The sequence below is a fragment of the Eulemur rufifrons genome, chromosome 18, assembly GCF_041146395.1.
Source record: "Eulemur rufifrons isolate Redbay chromosome 18, OSU_ERuf_1, whole genome shotgun sequence".
NCBI lineage: Eukaryota > Metazoa > Chordata > Mammalia > Primates > Lemuridae > Eulemur > Eulemur rufifrons.
In genome coordinates, this window is record NC_091000.1 from 20,436,646 (window position 1) to 20,462,683 (window position 26,038).

General features: G+C 34.2%; 1 protein-coding gene across 1 annotated transcript in view; it reads left to right on the top strand.

Moving 5' to 3' along the window:
• INTU (inturned planar cell polarity protein) overlaps positions 1-26,038 on the top strand; it is a 56,054-nt gene that overhangs the window by 20,260 nt on the left and 9,756 nt on the right. The window contains exons 5-12 of the mRNA XM_069493429.1: positions 1,407-1,525; positions 4,138-4,227; positions 8,163-8,240; positions 11,469-11,658; positions 19,157-19,210; positions 23,055-23,117; positions 24,319-24,540; positions 25,178-25,657. Coding sequence (XP_069349530.1) covers positions 1,407-1,525; positions 4,138-4,227; positions 8,163-8,240; positions 11,469-11,658; positions 19,157-19,210; positions 23,055-23,117; positions 24,319-24,540; positions 25,178-25,657 — 1,296 coding nt within the window. The remainder of the gene's footprint in view (positions 1-1,406; positions 1,526-4,137; positions 4,228-8,162; positions 8,241-11,468; positions 11,659-19,156; positions 19,211-23,054; positions 23,118-24,318; positions 24,541-25,177; positions 25,658-26,038) is intronic.

Below are 26,038 nucleotides of genomic sequence, written 5' to 3' on the forward strand. Positions count from 1 at the left end.
TGGTATTTTGGCTAAATATAATGAAATTTTTTTGGCAAAGGTTTAAATTTATTAAGTGTAGACATAATAAGATCTTAACTAATGTTTGATTTAATCTCTAGAGATAAGATATTTCAAAACTGTTTTTACACTAGAAATATTGCAAGAAAATTTGAGTTGTTAGGCAGAGTATATTTGACTAGCATATTCTATTGCAATTTGCATACATTGAATGTGCTTAGTAAGTATTAATATAAAAAGCAGATGTGTCCAGTTTATCATTATTTATATTTGTCATAATGTAGAAGTTCGCAAGACAAGCACTCTATATCACGTAATTATTTATTGTATGGGGAGACCAAAGCAAGGTATATAACACTCTTTAGAGACAGAAAGAGCCAGAGAAAAGATATGATAATATTTAGGGGGTTTGGGCTTTCAATAGAGGTTCTATTAATATTTATGAATACAGTCATTAAACAGCTACTCTGAATGCGTCATGGTTTCTATCTTGACATTGTTACTTTGCCTGCTTTTAATTTGCCTTGTGAGAAAAATAGATGTTGCTTTAAGTAACAACAAAAAAGTAAGGTACAGAATGGTTTGTCTCTTTGTATAAAAGTATTAGTGCACATCCTGATTTTAAAATTTCTTATTTTATTTTGTGTAAACTGTTTCTTAGGAGTATGCTCTTCTTAAAAATAGAAAAATATTAAGCATTTGGTAAATTATCTTATAGATCTGGTATTTTCCATAATTTAAAATAAAATGTGCTTTCTTTTAAAGTATGAATTCAGATTAATTTATGGTATGCAAACCCTTTCAAATTTAAGACAATAAGATTTTATATTGTCATGATACTTTTTTCTTCGTGTCTGTACTACTTTAATTTTGTATTCTCACTTTATAAGTTTAATTGCAATCTTGTCTTGAGTTTAAATAAATGTTTACTGATTTCGCCAAATATGATGAAGATTATCTTTTAAAAGTCAGTATGAAAGTGACTTAAAGATTTTGAAAAGTTACATGTAACCACAGGGTACAAGGACAAGAATATCTCTAGAGTGTAATTAAATATAATAAAATATTACTATTTACAATTATCATTAAGGAGATTAAAGTTTAAAACAACATTTGAAATTAATTGTAATTCAATCAATATCCTACTTAGTATATTATTTGGTATCATGACCAGTATTGACAGTCTCTAACTTATTTTCAAGTATAGTATTTTAAATGCTAATGAGTTAAAAATTCCAGACTTAGTTCTCTCCTTGTGTTTGAATAAAATTCCTGAAACTGAAAGGTTTCACTTTTTTTTGTTGTTGTTGTTCTTTTCTTAATACAAACTTTGAACTTTCCATGACAAAAATAATGGTTGGAAAATTTGGGCATTTTGATGGTTTCTGTTTCTTTTCATTTAACAGCAGGAAATTCTTTATCATTATCCAATGTCTGAAGCTTCTCAGAAACTTAAAAGTGTGAGAGGAATTTTTCTCACACTCTGTGACATGCTAGAAAATGTAACTGGGACACAAGTTACTAGGTAATAACTTTTATTTTGCTTTAACTCTGTTTCTTTTAAGTCCTTTTCAGTTATGGATATCCACCCTGACTTTGAAATGCAAAAGTTAACTTTTGGGAGGAGGATGCTCAAAGCTTTTAATTTGTTTTTGTTTTTTTCATAAAATAAATCTAAGAATTATAATGTGTGTGTGTGTGATATATATATATAATTATAAACAAATTTTCTTTCTTAATATTTCAACAATTTTAGAGTCTCCAAAGAAATTTTATCTCAAATTTTAAGAACCCCCATAAATACTGGTAAAATATCGAGTTGGGTTTTTTAAGCTTTAACTTTTTTCCACCCATCTTCTGGTAAAAATGACACTTCTAGTATTTTAAAAGATGTAAGATCTGCAAGACAACAGAAGAATTTCCTTAATTAACTGGGTAAAAGTCATGTTTAACTCTGTGACTGTTAATATAGTATATATAGAAAATATTGATTCATTTTCAAGACAAGAGTACCTGAGGTTCCATTTAGGGTATAAATTTACATTCATAATGGAAATATTGCAGGCCTCTTTTTATTTTTTAACAGCTTTACTGAGATACATAGTTCATAAATAATGCAAACATAAATTCACCCATTTAAAGTGTACGTGTAGGCCGGGCGTGGTGGCTCACGCCTGTAATCCTAGCACTCTGGGAGGCCGAGGCGGGTGGATTGCTCAAGGTCAGGAGTTCGAGACCAGCCTGAGCGAGACCCCCGTCTCTACTAATAATAGAAAGACATTATATGGACACCTAAAAATCTATATAGAAAAAATTAGCCGGGCATAGTGGCGCATGCCTGTAGTCCCAGCTACTCGGGAGGCTGAGGCAGTAGGATCGCTTGAGCCCAGGAGTTTGAGGTTGCTGTGAGCTAAGCTGACGCCACGGCACTCACTCTAGCCTGGGCAACAAAGTGAGACTCTGTCTCAACAAAAAAAAAAAATAATAAATAAAGTGTACGTGTAAATGTACAACCACCTAGAGATGTGCAACCATCATCAAAATCAATTTTAAAACATTTTTCTCATCTCAAAAAGAAATCCTGTACCCTTTAGCTATCAACCCAGCCCAAGCCCTAGGCAGCTACTAATCTATTTTCCATCCCTGTAGATTCCCTGTTCTGGACATTTCATATGAATAGAATAATATAATATATGGCTATTTGTCATGAATTCTTTCATTTAGCATAATATTTTCATGGTTCAGGCCCCCTTTTAGTGTTACTAGAGAAAATGTTTCTCTTCAAATGTGGATTTGCTTTTTTTACCTTTTTTTTTTTTTACTGTAAAGGATAAGTGTTATTTAATATTTAGATCTTGTTACTACTAAGAAGGTATGGGTCAAACATGTAGGAAGTAGTAAATACAGTTAGAAAAACTTTTTTGAGGAAGAAGTAAATATGAAAATTATTATTTTGGGAGTTCCTTAGCAATGTATATATCTTTTGTTGCATATATACCATTTAAATTATAGTAATATAGTATAGTATTAAAAAGGCTGATATTATCTAAAAGTATGTGATTTTTAAACTTTACTAAGACAAAAGTATGTTCTTTTTGAAAAAAGTCTGTTTAATAATTCACATTTAAAATTCCACATACTTATATACTCTATATTTTTGTAGTTCACTATTATATCTCTTTTTAAAACATTTAATTTTTTTCAACTTCATTGAAGTATAATTGAAGTACAGTAAACTGTACATAACTAAAATGTACAATTTGATCAGTTTTCACATAGGTGTATACCCTGAAACCATCACTGCAATGAATATATTTATTGCCCCAAAAGTTTCCTTGAGAACACATTTAAATCTGATTTATGTTTTAGTTACTTGTTTATATATTTGTGTCATGTATTGAATTGTCATCTTCTGAACTGAAACCACATCATCCTTTCTTTGTAATCTCGTTAGCAAATCATGTTCATAGGTAGGCAATCACAAAACATTTGTTAAATTAACCAACTGGGATGGATGCTTTGTTTAAAAAAGAAATTATATATATTCACTTAGCAAAAGAATTTCAAGTTTTTTTTCTTTTGTTGTTTTGTTTTTTTAGAGATAGGGTCTGGCTCTGTTGCCCAGGCTGGAGTGCAGTGCAGTGGCACATTCATAGCTCACTGTTACCTCAAATTCCTGAGCTCAAATGACTCTTCCACCTCAGCCTCCTGAGTAGCTAGGACTACAGGCACACACCACCAGGCTCAGCTAACTTTTTTTTCCATCTTTTGTAGAGACAGGGTTTTGCAATGTTGCCCAAACTTGTCTTAAACTCTTAGCCTCAAGCAGTCCTCCTACCTCAGCCTCCCAAAGTGCTATGAGCCACTGTGCCTGGTCTACATGTATTTTTCTATAATGGGTCTACTTTTATTTGGCTGGGTTTTTTTGGATTGTTTTTGTTTTTTTAATATTTTAGAATATATTTTAATTGTGCAATTCCTTGCCTTTTCTGTGTGGCAGTTAGGTATATGAAAAGAAATTTGCTTATTGAGTATTCAGTTCTTAAGCATATTATATGCAATCTTTTATGAATGATTTTTATAAATTTATGACATTTAAATGTATTCTAATCTTATTTTTAATTTATTTTTTCTTAGCTCATCCCTCCTTTTAAATGGGAAACAAGTTCATGTGGCTTACTGGAAAGAATCTGACAAGTTATTGTTAATTGGCCTGCCTGCTGAAGAGTAAGCTGATTTTTGTAAGCTTAAAATCATTTCTCAAATAATGTTAACAAAGTCTGTTTCATTAAAATTATAATATTTTGGTCAAAAGGCAAACTCCTTAACTTTTTACAATTCAAAGGCCTGTTGCACTAGTGAAATAGTTACCTTTGTTTATTGTTATGAATCATGCAGAAAGGTGCCACCAAGGCTCAGCTGGACCAATTAGTAAGGGTGGAGGCTGTCAACACACTTTCCTTTTTTGTGGAAAGTACAGAGGTAGCTGAGAGATGAGCTTGTCCTCTGCTTAAACTTGACAATACTGTGATTTGGATTTTGCGTCTTTACAGTTTTTTTTGAATTTTTACTATTGGAAATTTTGGAGAGTTAAGGGTCAGCAGAAGGGTATTTTGTCCTGATGTTGAGCACTTTTAATGAAATAAGGAATATGTAACCCTAAAGTGACTCTTCTAATGGTACATCTTATATTATCATGGTCTCCCATTTAACTTATTTGCAAATATTTTGAAATATATCTTATTTTAATCATTGAATGTAAAAGCAGTATTGTCATTTATAATGAACTGACCTTGAGGCCAGGAACTGTAGTAGGTACTTTACATTCATTTAAGCTCATTTAATCTTCAAAATCAGCTCCAGGTGTACTTAATGATTACCAGCTCCATTTTACAGATAAGGAAAGTAAAACCAAAAGAGGGTTAAATAACTTGCCAAAGATCACATAATCAGCAGGAGGCAGAATTAGAAATTCAATGAGGGTCTGTCTGAATTCTTTCTACTACATTGCTTCCCTAACATCATAGGACATTAAAAACTAGGGGAAAATAGAGTATATATATTGCGAATGATCCCAAGGAGATGGATTTAACTACCGTTAGAATAGTCTTCTGTCCCTGTTCATTGATTTTTAATACTTGTAATTTAGACTCTTCTACTTTAAAAAGTATTCGGGTAACTTTTATTAAACTATTAGATATTCTTTAGTTTTCCTCTTTGGTCCATAGAACCATGGCATATGGTCTACTGAATCATAGTCAAATATCAAAATAAATACTATAGTATGTGACTGACACAACTTTAGAGAATACTAGTTGAGATAAATTTTCTCTTGGCATTGCTTTAAGCTTCCTAAGAGAGAAAATGGTAGACCAGAAAAATGCATTATCCAGACAATGCAAACACAAATATGACTATTTTCTATTCCTAACGACTTTGTTTACCAGATTTCTTTCATTACACAGCAGTGTATTAGTTATCTATTGCTGTGTAACAAATTACCCCAAAAAACTTAGGGATAATCTAAACTTAAATAATAAACATTTATTATAAAAATTCAGAGGTATTATTGTGGTTCATGAATCCAGGAGCTACTTAGCTGGATGGTTCTGCCTCGGAGTCTCTCATAAGGTTGAAGTCCAATGTTGGCCAGGGATACAGTCATCTGAAGGCTTAACTGGCACTGGAGAATCTGCTTCCCAGATGGCTTACACACATGGCCACTGTCAGGAGGCCTTAGTTCCTTGCCGTGTGGACCTCTCCATAGAGCTGCTTGAGTATCCTCATAACATGTCAGCTGTATTCTCCCAAAACAGGTGATCCAAAAGAGAGAAAGAGGGAATCTTCAAGACCTTTTATTGTTTAGTCTTGGAAGTAATACACTGTCATTTCCATCATATACTATTTGTTAGAAATGAGTTGCTAAGTCCAGTTCATACTCAAGGGGAGAAGAATTAAACTCCATTTCTTGAGGGAAGAGTATCAGAGAAATTATGAACATGTTTTACTACCACAAACAGGAACTCTAAAGGTGGCTGTGGTGAAAAATATCAAAATGATTATGTTTTGAAGGTGACTTTAATTTTGGACAGAAAGCGGTATAATATATTGTAAATGTGGGATCCAAATTTATTTATTTATTTGACAATAATAGTTGTGTATATATTCATGGGGTACATAGTGATGTTTCGATACATATAATGTATGGTGATCAGATCAGGATAATATTATGTCCATCATCTCAAACATTTATCTATTTCTTTGTATTGGGAACCTTCATTATCCTCCTTCTACCTGTTTGAACCTATATAATATATTATTGTTAACTATAGTTGTCCTACAGTTCTATGGAACACTGGAACTTATTTCTCCTATCTAGCTGTAATTTTATATCTTTTAACAAACATGAGGGGATAATGGTGCTGTGGCATATACTATATGATGTATATAGTATGTACATACATACCCTCTTTAACCAGCCACACAATAGAAAAATCTGCGTTTTTCTGTATAAAAGAGAGTTATAATGAATCCTGCTAGGAGACTGCCCTATGCCAATGGGTTGGATTATGAAGAACTAAGGAGTTGTTTTGAAATTATGGATTTACAAGAATTGAAGACCATCCAAAATAAGACAACTTAGGATGTAGTGGCAAACTAAAACATTTGTCTTTAAGACTTTTATAGCAGCCCAAAAGACAAAAGAGAAGAAACAGAGAAAGGTATTATAGCATGGGGAAAGGAAGGCCCAACCAAAGAGGGTTCAACCGTATTTTGATGGCACCTTCGGATTAGTTAGGCAGACAGAGCCAGTTTCCAGGAAGGTTTTATCCTGAAGCTAAAAAAGGACTGTCATTGCTGAGCTCTGGACCAAGTTTGTGCCACATGGGGGATGCTCTAGCCAATTTCTCAATCTTTATTACTCGTGACTTGGGGGGTGTCCTCCGTAAATATTTATGTCATTCCTATCCTAGAGAACTTGGCTTGATATAAGAATTCATTTGAAGATCGCCTTTATCCTCTACCCTGAACATCATATCTAAAAGAAGCCCTAGCAACTTCTTTACCTCTCTTAATGCGCACATCAACTACTCTGTTCCAGATTCTTTTTTTTTATTCCATCTCGTTTCACATAACCATGAAAGGCTGGTATTATTATTGTTCTCACTTATTCACACTGATAAATTGAGAGATTGTGCACAAGCACCTCCTCAGTGTCAATTTATATTTCTTTGCATTTCCAGCATTGTGCATGTAGCTTGTAATGGAATGACAGCCCTGGGATTATTCCCTCATCTGTCTTAATGCCACAGCCTGTGCATTCACCTCCTTACCTCTATGCCTTTTACAAGCACGGTGAGAAAAGTGCTGTCCCACAGAATTTAGGGTGGGGCACATGATCCAGAGACATGTGTTTTCAGATGGAAAGATCCTCCTGTGATGCTGCAGTGAATAGCAGAAACCTAACCAGTAATACAATGTGGGGTAGTGGAGAGAATAACTTTGGAGCTAAGAAGATGGATACTCACCAGCAGGCTCTACTCCCTTTGTGGCCTTGCACAGTTACTAAACTTCCTGGACTTCAGTTTATCAATTGTTATAATGGAAATAATAAAGACCTACCTTGTAGAATTCTTATAAGGCTTCAATGAGAAAATGTAAGTTCATTTCTTTCTCTCCTTTCTGCTACTTTCTTTTCTTTCTCCAATTCATTTAGGGTGTATTTTTGTCATAGGAGTTGGAGGTTCAGTTGAGATCTGGGTAATACTGAAAAGTGTTAGGAATTTAGCATTTCTCTCTGTGGACCTAGATACTACACTAACTACTTCATATATATTAATTTAATTTAATCCTCAAAATCAACCTGAGAAGGGCTTACTGATTATTGGCTCCTTTTACAGATGAAGAAATTAAACCCTAGAGAGGATTAAATAATTTACAGATAAATGGTGTTATGAAAAGTCCCTATTTGATTCATACTAGAACCACAAATCTAGACCTCAAGGTGATCAAGTACTAATGTAGCAAGCAACCATTTTACACAGCTCTACTCACAATAGACACATATACTTTTCACAGTGCTTAGATATAAAATGTAAGGATTCTTTTAGATATGTGTCATTTGATTATGTTATAGAATACATGTATTTTTGCTTTTTTAGAGTTCCTCTTCCTCGGCTAAGGAATATGATAAAAGATGTTGCCCGAACCTTAAAATTTATGTATGGTTCTTTAGATAGGTAAGTACTTCTTTGGATTGAATCTCAAGTTTTAAGCATATGATTTTAAATCACCTTTTGCCTTCAATACTGTTTTTTGCCTAGCAGGTTAGTTGTTTGGTGACACTGGCAGTGGCGATGACAGTGGCTTCTTGTCATCGTCGTCATCGACGTCGTCATCGTCGTCCTACTCTTCCTCTTCCTCCTCCTCCTCTTCTTCTCCTCATTTTCTTATCTTTTATTATTGGCTTTTATTTTACAACTCTAGGCAATTTTTCATTCATTCTATTTCTCTTTTTCTTTTTTTTTTTTTGATCTCATATATTACTTTAGTGAAATTTCTTTGTGAAAGTGATACAACCACAACTATATCCTGATTTGATATATTTCTGTAGGGGAAAATGTAAGAGTATTCATGACAGATACAGAAAAGAGTAAGATTTTAAATAAGTTTTTGTGGTTTTTTTTTTTTTCTGCTTATAAGACCGTTGTCAAATTCACTATCCTAAAACATGGTGCTTCTTTCTCAGTAAAAATTTTCTAGTAAAAAATGTGTGCACTATTATAAAAAAAAAAAAAAAGACATGTGGTAGAGAAGGTATTGAGTAGTTTCATTTGTATCTGTATTGACTAGTTTCATTTGTATCTTTCCATATATTTTCTATACAATATGAACACATATAGTCTCTTTTTTATACACGTGGGTTCATATTATGCATAGTTTTCTCACTTTTTTAAGCTTACAGTATAATGTAATGGATCTTTCTTTATCTAAAGCTCAACCTTTGAGCACACAAAATTATGGCTGGAAAATAGATTTTTGTAAGTGGAATTTTTGTATGTTCTAGTACTTCTGAGGGCTAAAATGATATCTTTGCTTTCAAAGCCTTAAGAATACATTAATATAAAAATCCAAAGACAGTTTATACATTTTACCAAACCACAGTGATATCAGTTCTCTGTGTATCTACAGTGGATCTTTGTTGTCATTGTTCTCAATGCCTCATAAAGGAATTTTGTGTGATTATGTCATCTGGGAAAATTATCTGCTTGCAGTGTTCTTCTCTAGGGGACCTCTGAGTAGGCACATCCCTCTCAAATCCAATTAAAATTACCAGCATTTTCCAATGAGCGAGCTACAAAAGGCTGGGCATCCATAAACAGTGCCTTTACCTTTTGCTGATTAGAAAACTTTTAACTAATGAAGAGTAAGGATGTGGTTATAAACTACCTCCTTAAATTTATACTTGAAAGCAAACTTTGCTGTATTTTGCCCTAACTGAAGCTTTCTGTTTCCATAAAACCAGAGATTATCAAAGATTAAATTTCTGACATGAATTTCATACCTGATAATAATCAATTGGAGTTGCTTTGCACATTCCAGTGGAGTAGGTTAGAGCAGAGGTACTCAATTTCTCTGAATTTCATCTTGAAATTTAGCTTCTATTATTTTGGAAGTATCTTCAAGATGGCAGCAAATTTACCTAGTTTCTTCTGGTTCAAGTGAAAATTTGAAGAGCAAACTAAGATAATAAATGTGAAGATCCATTGAGTTCTTAAAACCAAGAAACAATGTGGATATAAGATGTTATTAATAGATATTTTACAGTAATTTTTATGACATAGTTTTTTTCTGATTATGAAAGAGATTAAGGGCCCATTGTAAAAAATTATGAAAAGACCAAAAAGTCCAAAGAATTATCTTTTTAAAGTTGTGAGTTGGTTAGTTCCCTATGAGCCACAGAAAACTGATAATATATTAAAAGTTTATTGTTGTGAGCAAATTAAAGATATAACAGTGTCTTTCACCATTCCTAAACAATCCATCAGCAAGTCTTAATCATTCTGTCTCTAAAACATATCTCCAATCCATCCATTTCTCTCCATCTTCACTATTGCACTGTCCAGCCACTGCCCTTTCTCACACCACAGTGGCCTCCTAACTGGTTTCGTTACCTCCATTCTTGCCACTTTAACTATTAATAATTTTCATTCAGCAGTTAGAGTGATCTTTCTGCATTATTATCTAGCTCCTACCTACCTTTCTGACCTCAGATCACAATCCACACCTATTCCTCTGCACTGTGCTGCAGGCACACTGGCAAAGCTTTTCCCCGTACCTGGGCTTTTGTACTTTTTTTCCTCTTGCTGGATCTTCTTGACATTGAGATATCAGCTCGAGGCCCTTTCTCAGAGACTCTTTTCCAATCATTTAATCTAAAATAGTCAACCGCTCACACCACCCATTCACATCATCCTATTCTCTGTATGGTCCTTTGTATGAACTCATGTTTTTACTGTTTGTTCATTTGTCCTTCTCCACTAGAACATGAACTCCATGGGAGTTCATTGTCTTTTGTCTTGGCATTTTTACTGCTGTAACTCCAGCAGTGAGAACAATGCCTGGAGCACAGTAGGCACTCAAATCTTTGTTGTATGAATCAGTGAATATTATTCTGACATTCTAATAGCATATGTACCAGTTATTGTGTAATGCAGTAAGCTATTCCAATGAATGGTTGCAGTCAGTGCTGTATTACCTTTACATGGCTAAAACCAAATATTTAGTTTTTTCTCTTTTTTTTAATTTGAGTTCTTCAATGTTGTGCCTTCAGTAGTAAAAAAGGAGAAGAATAACTTATGCCTATTATATACTTATGCCTATTATATAAGTAGTAATAAGTAGTAAACATACTAAGAAATTATGTTTAATATGTACTAGGTATTTGGCAAGTGAGTTAAATTGTGTTAACCCCATTTTTACAGAGTTGGAAACCCAATTTCAGACAGAGGTTAAGTAATTTGCCGTAATAGCTACCTAGTAAGAACAGTGATAAGATTCAAAGCCAGACCTATTCTATTACAATATTCAAAATCTCTTTTTTATCCCATGTTGCCTGAAAGATATTGGGAGTTGTAAATGGGTGAAAGATAGTCAGAGGTAAAATCAATTTACATTTTCTTACAAACAGGGTTCTGTTGTAGATATGCCCCTCATGTTAGCCCTGTGGTTCTTCCTTAGCACCATCTACTCAATAAATTTGAGGGTAGGTTTTAGGGTAAAAAATATGGACAGGGTGAATTTCTTAACACACACCATCAGTAACATTATAGCAGTTATTCTTATTAAAGGGGCGGAGTGAGGAAGAGAGCGTATGTAGTTGGGAAAGATCCAGTCCCCTTAGGAACACACAAAAAGTGACCACCATTTCCTTATGTTGTTCTAACTTACAGCTCTTATTTCTTCAGTGCCTTTTGCCAGGTTGAGAATGTTCCTCGTTTGGATCATTTTTTTAACTTGTTCTTTCAAAGAGCACTTCAGCCTGCTATACTATGTTCCAACACCAGTCCCAGTGCTCAACAATATGGTGTTTCCAGTGCAGTACTTTTAGACAATCTCCCTGGAGTTCGGTGGCTCACACTTCCACCAGAAATCAAGGTAATCTTAGGTGTTATAAATAAGAATCAGAACCAGTTCCCTTATTATAATCTGTTATCTTCTTTTTTCTCAGGCTTTTTTGTTATTTTGGTGGATTATGGGTAAGAATTAAAGAGACAATTGCTTGATGAAGTAGAAGGTACAGTGCAGTAAACTTAGAAAGACAAATTATTCTTAATAAATAGAAATTAGCTCTCTCATCTTACTTTAAATTTAATCTTTGTCCAAACTTGTAATACTTTTCAGAAATCATAATTACATGGTGTGTCTTACTTTGGAATTTTGTGACTTGGATTTTATAATGCAAGGTTTTCAAGTTAGAATTATGTTTCTATATAAATTAAAAGTGGATGAAGGCCGGGCACGGTGGCTCACACCTGTAATCTAGCACTCTGGGAGGCCGAGGCGGGAGGATCGTTTGAGCTCAGGAGTTCAAGACCAGCCTGAGCAAGAGCGAGACCTTGTCTCTACTAAAAAAATAGAAAGCAATTAGCTGGACAACTAAAAATATATAGATATAAAAAATTAGTCGGGCATGGTGGCATGTGCCTGTAGTCCCAGCTACTCCGGAGGCTGAGGCAGGAGGATTGCTTGAACCCAGGAGTTTGAGGTTGCTGTGAGCTAGGCTGACGCCACGGCACTCTAGCTGGGGCAACAGAGTGAGACTCTGTCTCAAAAAAGAAAGTGGTTGAAATGATCGACTCACAAGCAGTATTCTCAATTAAAACAGAAAGTCCACTAGTGCAGCAAAATCTTTTTACGTGGACATATGTGATTAGCTTTTGGCTTGTCATATAGATAGCTTACCGAGGGTAAGACTTCATAATGGTTAAGTATTATCAATTTGACTTTAGTCTTATCTGTATACCCAGAATAACTTTACTATTAAAGGACTGACAAGATTATTTCAGACATTTTCATCAATGTAGATCACCATGTAATATATTTAGTTACAAGATCTGTATTAGTATTAAATGAGGTACTATGCCATAGTCACTTCTGCCCATTAAGAAACCCAGGCTATGTTGTAATAAAAACCTAATTCAAGTTTACTGTGTGAATTCTGGTATAAATATTTTTAATTTATGACCTCAAATCATAGCTGTCGCTTATCTCACCAATGCTTTGGTTACCTTTATTCTTGTTAAGTCTAACGCTAATGTGTGGAGATGAGTCAGTCTTCATTGTGCTAGCTGCTCAGGTTTGTGCTGTGCTTTGCAGAATCCAGAAAAGCCTCTAGACATTCACAGTCAAGTTGAGCAGGCAAGATTAATAGAGGAAACAATGGGGATATTGTGTAGATGTTTTCTCTATTTTGCAGTTAGGAGAATTAAAAGCAATACATTTAGAGAGAGAGATAGAGACCTTGTGATAAAGTGGTCTAAAGGTCTATTTGATTAAAGTAAAAGTCGAATAATATAATAACATTTGAAGCTTTTCTTTTTAAAGACTTCATTTTTTAGAGCAGTTTTAGGTTCACAGCAAAACTGAGAGAAAGGTATACATTTCCCACATACCCCCTACCCCTACATACCACACATGAATAGCTTCCCCTGTTGTCAACATCCCCCACCAGAGTAGTATAATTATTACAATTGATGAACCTACACTGACACATCATAATCACCAGGAGTCCATAGTTTATATATATATATGGGTTCATTCTTGGTGGCGTATATTCTTTGGGTTTGGACAAATGTATAATGACTTGTATCTATCATTATAATATCATACAGAGTAGCTTTACTGAGCTAAACATCTTCTGTGCTTTGCCTATCCCTCTATTTCATCCCTCCCATTCCTCTTAACCCTGGCAACAACTGATCCTTTCACTATCTCCGTAATTTTGCCTTTTCCAAAATGTTATATAGTTGTAATCATACAGTATGTAGCCTTTTCAGATGGGCTTTTTTTCTCATAGTAATATGCGTTTTAAGTTCCTCCATATCTTGTCTTTCCATGGGTTACTAGCTCATTTCTACGCAACAGAATGAGACCATGTCTCTACAAAAAAAAAATCATTTGACTGTATTTATGTGAGTCTATTTGTGAGCTATCTATTCTGTTCCATTGATCTATATGTTTGTTCTTTAGCCAATACCACACTGTCTTGATTACTAGCTTTATAATAAGTCTTGAAGTAAGGTAGTGTCAGTCCTCAAACTTTGTTCTTCTCATTCAACATTGTGTTGGCTATTCTGGGTCTTTTGCCTCTCCATATAAACTTTAGAATAACTTGCTAGGATTTTGATTGGGGTTGCATTAAATCTACAGACCACGTTTGGAAGAACTGACATCTTGACAATGTTGAGTCTACCCATGAACATGGAATATCTATCTCTCCATTTATTTAGTTCTCCTTTCATTTTGTTTATCAGAGTATTATAGTTTTCCTCATACAGATCTTGTACATACTTTGTTAGATTCCTAAGTGTTTTATTTTGGGGGGGTGCTAATATAAATGGTATTGTGTGTTTAATTTCAAATTCCACTTGTTCACTACTGTTATAAAGGAAAGCAATTGACTTTTGCATATTAACCTTGTATCTTTCAACCTTGCTGTAATCACTTATTAGTTCCAGGAGATATTTTTTGGTCAGTTCTTTCAGATTTTCTGTATAAATAATCATGTAAACAAAGACGGTTTTTTTTTTTCCTTCCTGTGTGCCTTTTATTTCATTTTCTTATCCTATTCCATTAGGTAGGACTTCCAGTATGATGTTGAAAAGGAGTGGTGACTGGGTACATCCTGACCTTGTTGCTGATCTTACTGAGGAAGTATCTAGTTTCTCACCATAAAATATGATGTTAGCAGTAGGTTTTTTGTAGCTATTCTTTATTAAAATGAGGAAGTTCTCCTCTATTCTTAGTATGCTGAGAGTTTTTATCATGAATGGGTGTTGGATTTTGTCAGATACTTTTTCTGCATCTATTGATATGATCATGTGATTTTTGTTTCTTAGCCTGTTGATGTGATGGATTACTCTAATTGGTTTTTGAATGTCAAATCAACATTGCATACCTGGGATAAATTCCACTTGGTTGTATTGTATAATTCTTTTTATACATTGTTGGATTCCATTTGCTAATATTTTGTTGAGGGTTTTGGCATCTATGTCCATGAGAGATATTGTTCTGTAGTTTTTTTGGTGTTTTTTTTTGTTTTTGTTTTTTTTTTTTTTTCTTTTCTTTCTTGTAATGTCTTTGTCTGGTTTTGGTATTGGGGTAATGCTGGCCTCATGGAATGAGTTAGTAAGTATCCCATCTGCTTCTATCTTCTGAAAGAGGTTCTAGAAAATTAGTATGATTTCTTCCTTGAATGTTAGGGAGAATTCACCAATAAGCTTACCTGGGCCTGGTTTTTTCTGGAGCTGGAGTGTTCTCATTTTATAAGTTGATTTTTGATTCATTTAATAAATATAAGCCTATTTAGATTGTTTCTTCTTGTATGAGTTTTGGCATATTGTGTCTTTCAAGGAATTGATTCATTCTATCTAGGTTATCAACTTGTGATCAGAGAGTTGCTCATAGTATGCTTTTCTCCCATCCAAGTACTAACCAGGCCCAACTCTGCTTAGCTTCTGAGATAAGACGCGATCAGGCACGTTCAGGGTAGTATGGCCATAGACTATTTTCTTATCCTTTTAATGTCCATGAAATCTGTAGTGATGTCTCTCTTCCATTTCTGATATTAATAATTTATGGCCTCTTTTTTTATTAGCCCGGCTTATCAATTTTATTGATCTTTTCAAAGAACCACTTTTGATTTTATTGATTTCTCTATGGCTTTTCTGCTTTCAATGTCATTGATTTCAGCTGTAATTTTTATTGTTTATTTTATTCTGCTTAGTTTGTATTTGATTTGCTCTTCTTTTCTAGCTTCCTAAGACAGAAACTTAGATTATTGATTTTAGATCTCTCTTTTCTAATATATGCATTCAATGTTATACTCAGACAGTGTATTTTTAAATTCTAGCTTGAACAGTTACGAGTTATGTGAGCTTAGGCAAGTTCTTTTTTTAACAGTTTTATTGAGATATAAGTCACATATCATACAATTCACCCATTTAAAATGTACAATCCAATGATTTTTAGTATGTTCACAGAGCTGTAAATCCATCATCACAATCACTTTTAGAACATTTTCATCATCCAGTAAAGAAATTCGGCCAGGCGCGGTGGCTCACGCCTGTAATCCTAGCACTCTGGGAGGCCGAGGCGGGTGGATCACTCGAGGTCAGGAGTTCGAGACCAGCCTGAGCAAGAGTGAGACCCTGTCTCTACTAAAAATAGAAAGAAATTATATGGACAACTAAAATATATATATACAAAAAATTAGCCGGGCATGGTGGCGCATGCCTGTAGTCCCAGCTACTCGGGAGGCTGAGGCAGTAGGATCGCTTAAGCCCAGGAGTTTGAGGTTGCTGTGAGCTAGGCTGACGCCACGGCACTCACTCTAGCCCGGGCAACAGAGTGAGACTCTGTCTCAAAAAAAAAAAAGAAATTCCACAACCGTTAGTAGTCATTCCCCATTTCTCTTCCCTCTCCCTGTCTTCTCCTGCCCAACCTCAGCCCCAGGCAATCACTTGTCTCATTTTTGTTTCTATGTTTCTATTCTGGACAATTTTTTTTTCATTTTTTCTCTTCTTATCTAATTGTGATTATATATCGTTTAATCAGCATCTCCCCATCCACTCTCTCCCCTAACCACCCCAAAAATTTGGTAACTACCATTCTAACTCTCTCATTCTTTGAGATCTGCTTTTTTAGGTTCCTTATGTGAGTGAGTTCATATAGTATTTGACTTTATGTACCTGACTTATTTCATTTAACGTATTGTTCTCCCAGTTTCATGACAGAAATCCTGTCACAAATAACAGGATTTCATTCTTTTTTTATTGTTCAATAGTATTTCATTGTGTGTATACACTATGTTTTCTTTATCCATTCATCTGTTGATATACACTTCCATTGATTTCATATTTTGGCTTTGTGAATAGTGCTGCAATAAACATGAGAGTGCAAATTCTTTTCGACATACTGATTTTAGGTCCTTTGGATATATATCTAGGAGTGGGGTTACTAGATCATATAGTAGTTCCATTTTTAATATTTGAGGAACTTCCATACTGTTTTCCATAGTGGTTGTACTAATTTACATTTCCACCAACAGTGTGTGAGTTCCCTTTTCTACACATCGTTTCCAAAACTTATCTTTTGTTGTTTTGATATTAGCCATTATCTTAAAAGGGATGAAGCAATATCTCATTGTGGTTTTGATTTGCATTTCCCCGATGATTAGTGATGTTGAGCAGTTTTTCATATACCTATTGGCCATTTGTATGTCTTCTTTTGAGAAGGGTCTGTTCAGGTCTTTTGCCTATTTTTTAAAGGTATTTCCCTTCTCTCAGGTGGAAGATGAAAGTGTTTTTCTTCTTCCACACAGAAGGCTGTTATTAGAGTTGGGTATTTCCCTTCCCCCAGGTAGTTATGCTCTGCTAGTACCCCAGCAGATTAAGTTATAGTTATATGAATTTCTGCTGAGGGACAGGCCTTGTTGAGAAAAGCAGAGTGCTCTGACATATTTCAAAATAGTTCTGTTTTCCTTCCCCCTGCCAGAAGAATGAGGAGATTTTTCTCCAATATTTTACTGTGACAATTTGGTTGAGCTCCTGGTGGTAAAACTCACAAAAGTGTTGGGGCCCCTGAAGACGGGGTCTTTTTGGATTTTAGCTCTCAGACTGGTCCACATAAAGCCTCCAGCAGTTCATCAAGGACAGCTCAGGTTTTCCTGTCCCCTTTCTGCTCAGGAGTTTCTTTTCTGGTAAGCCATGAGTTCTTGTATCCATCTGCTCTTCTGTCTGTTTGATTGAGTTATTGATTTTTTCAGTCAGTTCACCTTTTTATTTGGTAGGGCAGAGTAGTGACTTCAAGATTTTTATGTGTAGAACTGAAAACCAAAAGACCCCAGAGTTTTTGTTTTGCCTGCAAACTCAAAGAACTTAAATATACTTTCTTTTTCTCTTTGAGAGTTCTTACTGTATTAAAAATAGTAGGATTTATTGACTATATTATCTTCTGATGAAAAATATTAAGGAATTTAATGCCTTAAGAAATCTAGTTAAAGACATATGTGTGTGAGGTAACTTGTGTCTAGCAAATTTTAAGTGGAAATAATTATTTTTAACTTGGAAAAAATGTGTTTGTTCTGAGTTTAGTATATGATGAGGTCTCACTTCAGTTCTATTTCCCGGGTGTTTGAGAATTTCCTTATTTTGCTGATGTTCTTCTCTTTCAGTTATATTTTCCTAGGGCACACTGGAATAATAACAGAAAAGATATTCTACAGTTTCTCTTAAGGAATATGAAGAAACAGTTATAGTAATCTTGTACATTAGCCAGTAGAGTTTAGTTAGCAGGAATAGCAACACATTAAACAGTTTCTGAGATCAAAAATCACATTGGTAATTTTTTATCTTATAGTTTTTCACAAGACACTATAACCACAAAAAATGGAACATGAAATATTTGCTAGATGCACAAAAATATAGATCACAAATGATTAATAAGTCATGCTGTGTGAAAAGCATTGAAAGGCACGAATAATGTTTCAAAAGCTTTTGTCATCTCAGTAAGACACAGTTTGTGTGTGAAACAGTCCTGCAGAGAGTGCCTTGGCCTTTAAAATAAAAAAAAGAGGATTCTTATTCACAAATAGTTTGTATGCTATAAACTTCAGTTGCCCATAGTTTTCAATTTATATGTATGCATTACAGATTAAGTTACAGGGTAAATTTATTCTGTTTTTAAATTTTGAATGCTTCAGGACAGAACAAAGGTAATACATGAAAGAGTTCAGGCAATTTCCCTAGAACCAAAAGCCAAATCCTAAGTAAGAGATTTTTTTTAATAACTCTGCGGGGTAGTTTAACTGTGCCAGATTCCAGAGGAACACTTGCCTTCATGTTTTAATCTAGGAATAAAGATTGACAACCCTTTTGTATAAAACATTGTATCTAGGAGAGAGACAGGGAAGAATGTTGATAATTTCCAAACCTCCAGCTGTTGAGAAATATACAGAAAATGGAAAAACAAGAATAACTCAAAGTAGGTTGACTATGTTAAGATTGATTTTAATTTTCCTCTAAAAATTCTAAGGCGTTAATTTAATGGATTAAGTTAATCTTTAACTTAAAACTGGAAAGCAATTTTTTAACTTCGTAAATTGTTTTACATTGAATAAAAGGTGAAAACCATTTTGCATTAATTGAAATTTAGTTGAAATATACCCATATGTTAAATAAATAAATTTTTTGTAGTTACAAACCTTGAAAACAGTGTTCTATTTTGAGACATTTCTTAACACAGAGGAGAAAGATACTTACTCAATTTTTCAAGTAGTCATTAAGCACTTTTTATATGTCCATTACTAAAATTACTAACAACTAATGAGTCAAAAGGTTATGTTACTTTTTTTTTGTTTGTTTGTTTTACATAGATGGAATTAGACACGACATTAAGTGACTTGGAGGCTGCAGATTTTGCAGAACTGGTAAGAGAAGGAGTGAATTTTAGGAAAGGCTCAATGTTGAATTCTTATTTTGTGTATCTGTCATTATACTAAATATTTACCAAGTGGACATATAATAATCTTGAAATATGCAACATTAGGCCTCTGTTTTGACACTGAAAAAATCTACCTTGCTTCTCTTTTCTGCTTAGTTGAAATATTTGTTGCACAATGTATATTATGGTATTAAAAAATGATAATTACAATGGTATCATTAAGAATTGGGCTTTTTGAAGAAAAGGACCTATAGATGTAATATTGATTAAATAAGAACCCCTGTAGGTCTGAATTTAAATTGGAAATATCAGTATAGTTTTCAATCTTTTAAAAAATTATATTTCCTAGCTCTGGCCCATGAAAAGGCCTATAAATAGTGACTATCTCAGCAGTGATAAGCACCACTAACACCCAGGCTATTGTGTATAAATAACATTTCTCACCAAAGGAACCAGGGCTCCTCAAGAAATGGCTCATTCCAGATTTGGGACTGAAAATGTACAAGATAAGTCTCAGAACATCTTGTCATATCAGAAATATAGAAAGCTTAAAAAATTACTAGAGTTATAGTAGGGCTCACATTGTCAGAAGACAACTTGAAAAGGCTCTCTCTTGAGCATCTATAAGGATAGTAACTATAACAAAGTGAAACACATCAGATAAGTTTAAGTCCATGAGTTTATAATGATGCTAAGGAAAAAAAAAAAAACTGGTCAGTTTTGGAGAATGCTAGGGAACCAACTCATTTTTGTAAAAACTGGTAAGTGAGGAAGAATCAAACATTTATCCTGCCTTTCTTGTCTGAACCATATGTCAAGGTTACCAAATAGAGATGGGGGGGTTCTCTTTATGGAAGTAGTCTACCTGATGTATCAAAAAAGACTGACAGAATTGGACTATTACCATTTTGTAGTCCCTCGGTGAATTGATGGATCTTGGCAGTGGTCATCAGTAACTGTTAATATCACAAAAAGAAAGACAGCCAGGTTTGTGGTTCCTGATGGAAGCACACAAACCACCTATGAAATATGCTTGATGAGGCCTCAATATCTAACTACCAATTTATACAAAATACCATCAAAAAAGGGGCATGTTAAATAACCCCATTTGGGGGAGAGGGGTTGCAATCAGCAAAATCCAGACTGGGCAACACTACAGGACAGTTTCTTCAACAAATAAATTAGAAAAGGGCAGTGGGGTGGTGCAGGGGGAGAAGGGAGAGAAGTTGTGAGAGAACCTCTAAGTTACAAGAGACTTAACAGATCAACCAAGTGTAATGTATGGCCTTTCTTAGATCCTATTTAAACAAACTTTTAAAAAGCATCTATGAGACAATCAAGAAGATGTAAATGCTAATGATTGGATATTAGATGAGAATAACTCTTTAGATGTGGTAATGGTATTATGTTTTTTTAAAAAGATTTCAGCTGTTTTAGAGATACATTCTGAAGTGTTTACAGATGAAATGATACAATATCTGGGATTGGTTCTGAAATAGTTCAGCAGGGACAGGAGGAAGGAGAGAGGGACACAGATGAAACAAGATGGTCATAGTTAAATGGGTGATGATGGGTACATAGAAGCTAATTGTACTATTCTTTTTTTGTGTATGCTAGAATTTTCAGTGATAAAATTTCTTTTAAAAAGTAAACGGGAAGTGAAGAAGTAGAAGACAGAAGGGTTGGGTCATTGTCAAGAAGTTTGCTGGTGAAAGTGGAAAGAGAATGCCAGCTTGAAGAGGTAGATGAGTCTTAACTAAGATCCTGAACAAATGGAAGGAGGTTTTGTTTGTAAGAATAATGGAAATTTAAGCATGGTGAATTCTTCATAGGTCATAATTTTTTCACTGATGGAGAATGTGTAGATGGATACTAAATCAGTAGGAGAGTTTGGATATAAGGTATTAAAATATCTGGTTTTTGGAACTTACATCCAATAGGTTCAATTAAAAATCTAATTCCTGCCTTTATAGAACATTATTTTAATGAGCAGTAGAGCTAACAATATTTTCTGTGTTTAGAAAAGGATCTATTGGGATTCCTTAGATCCAACATCAAAAATACAATCCATGAAAGAAAAAAAATTGATAAATTGAGAATGTAAAATGATACAACTACTTTGGAAAATAATTTGGCAGTTTCTTAATAACCTAAACAACAAACAAACAAAAAATAAAAAAAAATAAAAAATAAATAACCTAAACATACATACCATATGGTTCAACCATTCTATAGCCATCTGTTTACCTAAAAGAAATGAAAGCATATGTATTACAAAGACCTGTATACAAAGCAGCTTTATCTGTAATAGCCAAAAACTAGAAGTAACTCAAATGTCCATCAACAGGTGAATCGACAAATTGTAGTATATCTAGGTAATGGGATAGAAAAAAACTGGGGGAGGGGAAGTGTTAATGGAACTGTTCTACATCCTGATTTTGCACAGCTGTATGCATTTGTCAAAACTCACAGTTCACAGTGAATTTTATCTTAAAAAAATGAAAATAAAGACCTATTCTAAACTTTTTGTGAAATCAGATTTAAAATTTAATCTTATAGCCTAACTTTGTATTCTTTTGTGTAGTTTTTTAAAATTACTGTTAAGGTATAATTTAGATTAAGTAAATTCTTCTGTGCCCCTTTATAGTCAACCCTTCTTTGTACCCTCAATACCTGGCAATCACTGATCTGTTTTCTGTCCTCATGATATTACCTTTTCTAGGATGTCATATAAAGTGCATCATAAAGTAGATGATTTTTTGTCTGACTTAGCATAATGGATTTGAGATTCATTCATGTTGTATCAGCAGTTCAGTCCTTCATATTGCTGAGTAGTATTCCATTGTATGGATGTATCACAATTTGTTCATCCATTCCCCAATTGAAGGATATTTAGGTTATTTCCAGTTTTTAGTTTTCTTTAGGTTTCTTTTTTTAAAAAATAATAATAGTAATACATGCCTATTGAGTAAAGATGCAAGCATAATTAAATATTAAAAGCAAAATGTACTCCCTCATCCCTCTCACCCACTTCCATCCCTAGGTGTAACTGCTTTTACAGTTACATTCCCATACACAAACCAACACACATGTGTGTAATTGGAGGGGGGCATTTTAAATAAAAATTAGATCATAGCGTATATTTTGTTCTGCAGCTTTCATTCTTTGCTGAGAATGCAAGCCTCAGAACAGAAACTTATGCCTGTTCATATAGATCAATCTTATTTTTAAACATCTGTGTGAGAGTCTGTGGTGTAACATATCTACTTTAGTTGACCATTCTTCCATTGTTGAACTTCACATTATCTCTAATTTTTGTGTGTTACAAATCATTCTAAAAAGTCTTAATTCTATTGATTGTTTGAGCATTTCCACAGATTTCTAGAAGTGGAATTACTCAAAGGGAGGGTATGTGTATTTAGATTTTTTTACATACCACTCAGTTGCCTGCAAATAGGCTGTACCAACTTGTGCTTTCAAAAAGAGTATATGATAGTATTGGATATTTTCAATGGTGTATAGTAGAAGTTTTTTGTCTCAAAAGACTTATTTTCAGAAATCCCTCATGGAGTAACAAATTTTATGTTCTATTCTTAGATGTCTCTAATCAACAGTGACTTACAAGAATCAAAAATAAGGTTGTTCTCAAATAAATATATAAGCATGTTATATTTCACCCTAATACTCTGCTATATTGATTTCTAAAGAAGGCACTATGAAAAGTTTAGTTACTAAAGAATTTCATTTCCATTTTAACTATAATAGCTTAAGTGGGATTTTGTATTACAAAAAAACCAAATATATAAATCTACCCTGAATTTTTCCCCCAGTCTGAGGATTACTATGACATGAGGCGGCTGTATGCAATTTTGGGGTCTTCTCTATTTTACAAGGTAAGTTGAAGCTTGAAATCTTTACAGATGTCCAACTGCTATGTAAACAGACCTAAAGTAAATTTTCTCAAACTTTTACAAACATGAAAAATACATTTATCTCTTTTCCTTTCAATGTAGGTACCATAAGATTAAGATCTTAAAACAAGACTTGTATCTCCATTTTTATAAATATAGTAAATATTTATAGTCTTATTGCATTCTACAGTATCTTTAAATGTGCAAAGGAGAAAGAATACTCAAAGAACCAAGTGCGTAAGAGACAAGAGCAATACTTCCTTGACTTCGTTTTGCAATAGTATGTTTTTTTATCCTATCTTCAGATGTAACCATGCATCTTTTAAGTAAATCTTTTAACATTTAGTTGACTTCCATGTAAAGCAAATTAAACATCAAAAGAATTTAAGTTATTTTTATTTTTAAAAATAAGATCCTTGGCCGGGCGCGGTGGCTCACGCCTGTAATCCTAGCACTCTGGGAGGCCGAGGCGGGTGGATTGCTCAAGGTCAGGAGTTCGAGACCAGCCTGAGCGAGACCCCGTCTCTACTAAAAATGGAAAGACATTATATGGACAACTAAAAATCTATATAGAAAAAATTAGCCGGGCATAGTGGCGCATGCCTGTAGTCCCAGCTACTCGGGAGGCTGAGGCAGTAGGATCGCTTAAGCCGAGGAGTCTGAGGTTGCTGTGAGCTAAGCTGACGCCACGGCACTCACTCTAGCCTGGGCAACAAAGTGAGACTCTGTCTCAACAACAAAAAAAAAAAAAAAAAAAAAAAAAAATTAAAAAAAAAAAAAAAAAAAAAATAAGATCCTTAAACATCATTTAAAACACATCTAACAAAGAATCAAACAGTACAGGATGGTACACAGTGAAAAGTCAATCTCTCCCTACCTTGACCCCTGCTTCTCCATTTTCCATCCTCAGAATTCACTTCTTTTCTAATTTTGCCAAATTCTCAACCAATTCTACACAAAAGTGGTCTTGCTTTGTGCCTAAGTCTATCTGTTTTGACCCTGAAATTATCATTTGATCCCTAGTTTGACTTAAGGAAAAAACACTTATTTTTGCTACATCTTCATTTGAAACTAGAATATTTTAAGCCAACTGAAGAAGTGTTTATAAAACTCTTAGAAATATATTATGGGATTACTGCTTTGTAGCACTAGTTGACTTTTGCTCTTTGTGGTTAAATTCAAGGGTTACTTGATATGCAGCCATTTGCCGAAGGATGATCTTATTGATATTGCTATATACTGTCGCCACTATTGCTTGCTGCCTTTAGCAGCAAAACAACGAATTGGTCAGTTGATAATATGGAGAGAAGTGTTTCCTCAGTCTCACCTCCAACCTTCTGCGGACTCAAACACTGAAGTCTTTCAGGAACCTGAAGGGAGACATTTTTTGTTAATGGTTGGCTTGGTAAGTTTACCTTGGTTTCTTGGGATTTTTCTTTCTTTTTCTTTTTTTGGCATCTATTGACTATCTAAATAAATACACAAACAAATATGCTCATTTAAAAGTATGAGTATGTCTAATATAAGTATTCAAGAACATATTATATGCCCCTTTACTCCTTTTTTTTTTTTTGCATTCACTTAATACTCATGGAGGAATATTAATAAAATCTAGGAAAAGATTCTAGCAAGTTCTTAAGATCTTTTGTTCTCTTTTCTATAGTGGTTTTATCTTTTGGCTTGTTTTGGAAAATAGAGGGAGACATGAAAAGAATATAGAATCAGGATCAAAATAAGTATGTAATTGTAAATGGAAGGACTTCCAATAATTAAGGCTTTTGATAGCTATCTTAGGGAATTCCATGCGCCAAGAGACGTGGTTGATGGTGTATCAAGATAAAGTAATGTGAGATTGTTTTCAACTGGGATTAAGAAGCATTAATAGTAACCAAGAAGGAAAAGGGTGGGAGGAATTTTTAATAATTATCACATAATTATGCCATATGCCCACATGTCTTTAGTATTCCTAAATTTATACATGTATATTATATATAAATCTTTTAATAGAAGCTAAACCTATATTAATAATTTTTTTCTTATAGAGACATTATTTGTTATGTGTACTGTTAGAAGCTGGAGGCTGTGCATCCAAAGCTATTGGGAATCCTGGACCAGACTGTATATATGTGGATCAGGTCAAAACAACTCTTCACCAGCTGGAAAGAGTAGATTCTCGCATAGATGAACGGCTAGCATCTCCTCCAAGCCCCTGTTTGTCTTGTGCTGACTGGTTTCTTGCTGGATCACGTGAAAAAACAGATACTTTGACCACTTCACCTATTCTCAGTAGGCTACAAAGTACTAAAGTAGCAACCTCCCCAACATGCAGAAGAACCCTTTTTGGTGACTATTCCTTAAAGACACGTAAGCTCAGTCCTTCCCGAAGCAGTGGAGGATCTGACAATGGTTGTGAAGGTGGAGAAGGTGTTGGCCTTACCCTCCATACTACACCAGATGCAATACAGAAGCAAAGAGAATCTCAGGGTGCTGATGGTTCAGAAGAAAGTGGGGCCTTGCTTAAGGTGTGTGTTTATTCACGTGTGTACATTCCGGGAGCTAAGCTGTCTCTCCAGTCCTTATTTTATAATTGTAAGAAAATGTTTTTAATGGCATATCATTCCTTATTTGAAATGGTGGTTGTTTCAGTCACTGTTGGTAAACCAATTATTTAGAACCTAAAAGAATGAAATATCAAGTAATAAGACAGGAGCCCCTTCATGTCCAGGATATCTGTTTAACAGTACTTACAGATAGGGAAACTCTTTAATCATACCGACCATGTTTATCTCTCTTCTTTCTCTATTTACAATGATATCAGAGAACATCCTAGCTGTGGGGCATTTAGGGGGCTGATCTGAGTAAATATCCAATAAACTCTTCTACAGAAACATAAAAGATAATCA